The 6,952-nt window shown below is 45.4% G+C and overlaps 1 protein-coding gene across 1 annotated transcript; it reads left to right on the top strand.

The window, feature by feature from the left end:
* The first annotated feature begins 2,814 nt into the window (after nt 1-2,814).
* LOC139831532 (uncharacterized) lies at nt 2,815-4,172 on the top strand. The gene is made up of 2 exons (XM_071820827.1): nt 2,815-3,661; nt 3,763-4,172. The coding sequence occupies exons 1-2, from the start codon at nt 2,855-2,857 to the stop codon at nt 4,084-4,086; spliced, it is 1,131 nt and encodes a 376-aa protein (XP_071676928.1). The 5' UTR covers nt 2,815-2,854; the 3' UTR covers nt 4,087-4,172.
* The last annotated feature ends 2,780 nt before the right edge of the window (nt 4,173-6,952 follow it).

Below are 6,952 nucleotides of genomic sequence, written 5' to 3'. Positions count from 1 at the left end.
GGTCCCAAGATCCCAAAATACCGAGGCCAACAATCTCGCACAAATGGCGTCAGGTTATATAGATATATCTGACGGGTCGGAGGTTCAGGTACAATTCCTGGAACAGGATGATTGGAGAGCCGAAATCTTCAATTATTTAAAAGATTCGGCTCGGGGGGCACCTAAACGGATAAGGTACAAAGCCATGAAGTATGTCCTCATAGGAGACGATATGTTCTACAGGACGTTGGAAGGGTTACTACTCAAGTGCCTGGGGCCAACTGAGTCTAATCGGCTCTTACATGAAGTGCATGAAGGCGCATGTGGAACTCATCAGTCGGCTCATAAGATGAAGTGGTTAATCAGGCGATCAGGGTTTTATTGGCCCACCATGCTTGAAGATTGCTTCAATTATTACAAGGGGTGCCAAGCGTGCCAGATGTTCGGGAAGATTCAGATGGTACCAGCATCAGCGATGAACCCTATCATCAAGCCTTGGCCGTTTCGGGGGTGGGGCATGGATATGATCGGCAAAATCCATCCGGCGTCGAGCAAAAAAACATGAATGGATTTTGGTTATCACAGATTACTTCACCAAGTGGGTGGAAGCCGTCCCTATGAAAAAGGTAAAATCAGAAGATGTGATCAAATTTGTGAAAGAACACGTCATTCATAGGTTCGGGATTCCCCAAACTATCACGACCGATGGGGGTTCGGTTTTTGTTTCTAAAGAGTTCAGGAAGTTCTGCGATGACATGGGGATTAAACTGATCCGATCATCTCCGTACTATGCTCAAGCTAATGGGCAAGCTGAAGCGTCCAATCAGAGTCTAATCAAGCTGATCAAGAGGAAAATTGACGAGAACCCTAGGGATTGGCATGAGAAGTTGTCAGAAGCGTTATGGGCCTACCGCATGTCGTGCAATGGAGCTATAAAGACTTCGCCGTATCAGCTTGTCTATGGACAGGAAGCCGTATTGCATTGGGAAATTACGGCTGGATCAAGACGTGTGACAAGGGATTAACTTGTCAATGCCTATGGATTGTAGGCTAGGGTTTAGTTAGAAGTAGAGGGCAAGTAGATCTCGAAGGTTTCAGCCGAAAAGTACTTGACGACTATGAAAACTAGGGTTTGCAGACAATGATTCGATTGATTCTTTTGTCCCTCGACTCCCCCTTATATATGAGGTGAAGCCGAGGGATTCGTGCTATACAAGTTTACAGAGTCCGGGACGTTTTCTAACTCGTCCCGCCAGATTACAAACAACACTTCCTATTACAACTCTATCTTTCCTTAGTAAATCTTGGGCTCCCGAATCTTCTTATTCTTCGGGTATTGGGCCTCCAGTAAACCCCGGGTACCATCTTCGGCAGGCCCATTTGGGATGCCTATGTCAGTAGCCCCCGAGATTTTGCTTGAATCGTAGAGTCAGGGAAAATCTCCATTGTTTATTTTTACTCGAAAGCTTTAACCTTTTATATTTCCTCACATAAAATTCTATATTGTACAGGGATACTGGTAATTGGGGCTAGTTCATCTGACGGATCAGGTACTAGTTAACTGCTCTAGTGGCAATCCGCAAAAACCTACTTCAAAATCACGTCCCCGGACATGATCTCGGGATACTGGTGTAAACGTCGACAGGTGCCGCTTAAGGTCTTACCATTCTGTCGAGTCCCAGTCAAATTTATCGGGTACCTAACGCGTCCGTTAGGATTTTTCTTCGTATCTGTTGATACGGATAAAAGTAGCAGAGCGCAGTCTTTGGCGATGCCACGCCCAGCAGAACGGATCTGGGGTCTTACCTTCGCAAATTTGCGGCATTCAGAAATTGATCGCAACTTCGGCGTTCTGAGAATATATTGTCGAGTGCTTTTCCGGCTGTTGGAATGGCACATTTTATCGAGTCATATATGACTTATATTGTTCTCCCGATGGGAGTATATGTAGAGTTAATTATAACTCGAAATATACTCTCTTGTTTTTCTATTTTTGTTAATTTCATCGGGCACGCGAACAGCGTTCCCGATGGGAGTAGTTTCGAGGCTACAACCAAGAACTTGTGCTTGGTTGTAGGCTCAACATTTTAGTCCACCTTGTCGCTATATTTTCATTACTTCCCAATATGATCTCTTTCTTCTTCTCTCTTTTTTTATCTCTTCGGGTGCGCGAACAGCGTTCTCGATGGGAGTAGTCCCCGAGGCTACAGCCAAGGACTTGTGCTTGGTTGTAGGCTCCCGCAATTTCTATATTTATCATACTCGAAAATTTACTTTTTTCTGAATTAGCCCCAGAGCATTTGGGCAAAAACTTGTATTTGAGCAATGGTTCCCGAGGTATTGAATAATTCTTTCGTCGCCGTTTTTCTTGTCGACATACTTCCCTTAATCAAATTTACTTCATCCTCCTCGAATAGTCGTGATTTTTCTGCCCCTGTGGGTCCATTGCTTCGACTACATTGACACGTCGTGCAAGTAGTGGACACACGTCCTCCGCTTTTCTGGCGCACGTACGGTAACGCCTATATCAGTAAAAATACTCTTTTGCCCTTGTGTCTAGAAGATCCATCCTCACCACACGATTTCTTCATCCAACGGCACACTGCTTCACCCGAATCTTATATAAACCCTTCTTCAACCTTCGTTCATCCCCTCGCTTGCGCCGCTCACCTGTTCCTCTTCGCAAAACTTCCCTGCGCCCAACTCTCTCCAATCTTCCGTACGCACATACATTGCTCGCCTCGCCGTTGATGCCACCGCGCACGCGTCGACTCGCCACAGCACGCCGGAATCCAAGATGGCCGCCGAGGATCTTGAGTGGGAGAGATCCAAAATCTCCAATCAAGACATCAACACGCTGAAGAGGCTCGGCCTCATGACGAAGGAGGACGCCATCCGCTTTCCTAGCGAAGAAAGCTACCCCAAGCCTCCAATGGAGTATCGGGTTAGTTTTGTTGATCACCTGATCCGCGGCCTTTCAACCCCAATCCACGATTTCCTCCGCGGCCTTCTTTTTGTTTATGGGATTCAACTGCACCAGTTGACTCCCAATTCCATCCTTCACATTTCTATTTTTATCACACTTTGCGAATGCTTCCTCGGAATCACTCCCAATTGGGCTCTGTGGAAGCGCATTTTCTGTCTCCGCCGTAATGGCTCCCACAACGTCACTTATAACATAGGTGGCGTTGTTATCTGTGTTCGGACTGATGTCGATTATTTCGACGTCAAGTTTCCTGATTCTGTCCAAGGATGGCGCAAAAAGTGGCTCTACATCCACGAAGAAAGCGCCAATTCTGTGGAGCACAACATAGTTCCTTTCGACGGAAGTGCCAGGATTCAGCGTCGCCGTTCCTGGGATGCCGAAGCTTCTGAAGAAGAGAAAAAAGCGACAGAGGCGCTCATGGCTCGTATCCGTCATCTTCAAAACACTCGAGGCAAAGAGCTATCTGGTGTTCAAATTACTGCCTACTTCCTTAGGATTAGAGTGCAGCCTCTTCAGGCTCGCAAAAATCCCCTTTGGACGTATTCTGGTGAAAATGACGCCAACAGAATCTCCAGTGATCTTTCTGTAAAGGACTTGGAAAAATTGGTTCGAAGAATTTCTCGATTAGGCAAGAAGGATCCTATTCCCTCCTCCTGTCGAGTGGAACCATACAGTGCTTCCAATCCTCTTCCCGAGGTATTTTGTCTTCTCGAAGTTTTATCTTGTTTTGAACTGTTCCTCGTATCTTATTTGCAGTGGTATCTCACTTATTCTCTTTTGTCACTATTTCTTTGTAGAATCATCCTACTATGGCTTCCCTTCCTCCTCTTCCTGAGGATGGAGAGGTCGAAGAAAGAGCCGTTGTCGATGATGTCAACCAGGAGACCCCCTCTTTTGTGAATGAACCCGCAGATTCTCGAAAATCTGCGGGATCTACTGAGAAGGATGCTGCCTCTGAAGATACAACATCAGCACAATCTCCTCCTCCTGCTGTTTCTCCGAAGAGCAAAAGGAAAAGGAGCAATGCCGAAGATTCCGGGACCTCGAAACCCGAAGAAACTGCTCCTGCACCTCGAAAAGCAGCTTATGATCCATACATCGAGAGTATCATCAGCTCGTAGGTTCCTTGCTCTTTTCCTTTTTTATTTGAAGAATTTTATTTTGCCTTGCTTTTTATGCTGCCACTATTTTGTCACAGTGATGATGAAGAAACTCCAACTTTAGATGTGGCTGCTCGAACGAGCACATCACATACTTTAGTAATTTCAGAAAAACCAGCTTGAAGGGGAGGAATCGTCGCCTCCTCAACAAAATGTTGATACATCTACTCCTTCGAGCCCCCGTGCCCCTCCACCAAAAAGGGCACGGGTTGAAAAGATTGTTGATCCTGCCCCTCAGTTGGGCAGTTCGTCGCCCCCGCTCCTAGATGATGTAAGTTTGTCGACATCTATATTTTCTTTATTTTATTTCTTCCCATCTCTTTTTTTATGCCGATGTTTCTCTTACTGTGTTCACGTTGAACAGCCTATGATCAAGGATCTTCTCCGCATCGGTTCCCAATTTATTGGGTACCGTGAATATGCTAATAGAGCCGAAGGTAACGACTGTCATACTTGTCGTTTTTCCTTAATTTGTCACTCCTGTTGCTTGCCGCGATTTTTTGATCTTTCTTCTCTCTTTTTTCCATATCTCGACAGAGAAATTTGCAGAGGCTAACGAACGCGCCGACGCACTGGCTCAAAAACTTGAGCAAAGTGAGGCGGCTCGCAAGAAAGCCGAACTCGCTGCTAGCAAAGCCAAGGTCGGCCGATGAAGCTAAGGCGAAAGCTGCTGGTGTCGAGGAACTGCAGAAGAAACTTGAGGATGCGACAACTGCCTTGGATGAGCTCAAAGCTGCACAAGCTTCTCGTGACGAAGGAATCCTCAAGCGTTTGAAGTCGCAAAGTCGACGTACTCTGAGTAATATTATCAATCCCTTTTATTTTACTGCACTTCCTGTTTCTTGGTTGTTTGACTGATGTCTTGTCTCGTGTGGCAGCCCAAACAAACCAGGATTTTGATCTGGATAATCCTGTCAACGATCCTCTCCTTGACGCACTTTCTCTTCTGGAGTTTCACGGGCGCGAAATTCGTGAAGGCGTGGCAAATGCTAATGCAGGATTGTCAGCGTTGTTCCCTTATTTCTTTCCGAAGAAAGAAGAACCCGCAACTTTCCTTAACCTCGCCAAGATGTTTAATGCTTCGGAAGACCTGGGATTGAAGATGCGTCAGGAGAATATGAAGGTTGCTGTCGAGAGTACTGTTGCCCTGGTTGCCGACAGCCAACAGACGCTTGATTGGATGAAGGTTGGCGACACCAGTCAGATAGAGCAGTCAAGATGGAGGTCGCTGATCAAGGCGGCCAAGCCCAACACGAAGAAGATCTTGGCGTATCTGGGGGTCAAGCCAGCTTCAACTCCTAGCTCCTCGAGGCCGGAGGTCTAGTTGCATGCCTCTGTTTTTCTTCTCGTTTCTTTTGCTTCGTCGCCAAAGTAGTCATTTGGCGACACGTACTTTCTTAACTCCACTGTAATGCCCTTGTAATTATTCCAAGAGATTAATGAAGACTTCTATCTTTGCTTGTTATTTGATGTTGTCTTGTTTATTTTTCAGTTGATATTTGATAACTATACTCCATCTTCTCGCTCCTTCCAATGTTTCGCCTTCTTCTTCCCCGCGAGGAAAACTTTTGGTGATACCGCTCCTGTCGACGATACCTTGTCGCAAGAACTGGATGAACTTCGGCAACAACTTCAGTATGCGAAGAAGCAAACACTTGTGATGATGGAGCAATCTCGTAAGTCATCTGAAGCCGAAAAATTGCTCTTCAACAAGCTCGCGAGGCCGTAGCTGCTAAGGAAATTGCTGCTTCCGAGGCTGAAAAGGCGACTATTCGAGAAAATTTCATGCTCGAATTAATGAATGAAGCTAGTGCAGATATGTCGGGTATGCCTGTTTCATCCGCTGATATCCTTTATCTCGCATACTATTGTTTCTTTGAAGGTTTCCGCTTTTTGTTTTGATAGGTGCCTTTACCGATGTCTGCCGAGGAAGAAAGGGTGAATGCTAGGACAACCCTCCTTGTTAATCTCTCCTTGGACCATGGTTCTTTGTTTTGGGCTACCCCGGAAAGGACCCGCCAAATTGTCGTATTTCAAGATCGCGCCTCTCAAACTCGCGATTTCCTCGACTTCTGTACCAAGACCTTGTCCATGGTTTACAACTCCATGTTTCCTCGCAACGTCCAACCAAAAACTCTTCCTGAATTGATGGAAAGGTTCAAGGATGCTCGCAGATCCATGATTTTGTCAAAGCTCAACTAGTAGCCGGCGCCGCATTTGCTCTTATCATGCTCCAAATCTGCCACTCGAAGCTTGACCTTACCCAGGTTGTCGAGAAGGTTCACCAAAAAGTAAAACGGCGGAGAGTTGGTGTTGACAGGATTAACACGAAGGTTACGCCTATAGCCGAAGAAATGATTGAGGACCTACTTCGGATGGATGCCGACTTTTTGCCGATGGCCATTATGCCGATTTTCTTGGTGCTGCTCTGAGGAAAACAGGGTTACTCTTGATGACATATTGAATCAAGACTAGTTAGTTTCTTCTTGTAGATATTTCTTCTTTGTAATCCATGACTATATTGTAAAGCAATCATTATATTTCTCTGTTTGTTTAGCCCCGAGTGGTTCGGTGACTCTTTACTATATTTGTATACTTGCGAGGTTTTGAACCAAGGCATTTATATATTTAAGGCGAATATGAGCCCCCAAGCTTTTTATTGAGCACTATTTTGTATTTTTGTTGACTCACGAGGTATTTGAATACCAAGGCAAGCTTTTCCTTTTGTCGATGAACTATATTGAAATTCGTCGGAGCGAAGACTTTGGTTATGTCGATAAAGAAGAAAAGTTATATTGTCACTATCTTTATTATATTGCAGCACCGC

Source organism: Lolium perenne, chromosome 5 (assembly GCF_019359855.2).
Source record: "Lolium perenne isolate Kyuss_39 chromosome 5, Kyuss_2.0, whole genome shotgun sequence".
Lineage (NCBI taxonomy): Eukaryota > Viridiplantae > Streptophyta > Magnoliopsida > Poales > Poaceae > Lolium > Lolium perenne.
This window is presented reverse-complemented; position numbering and strand designations above follow the sequence as displayed.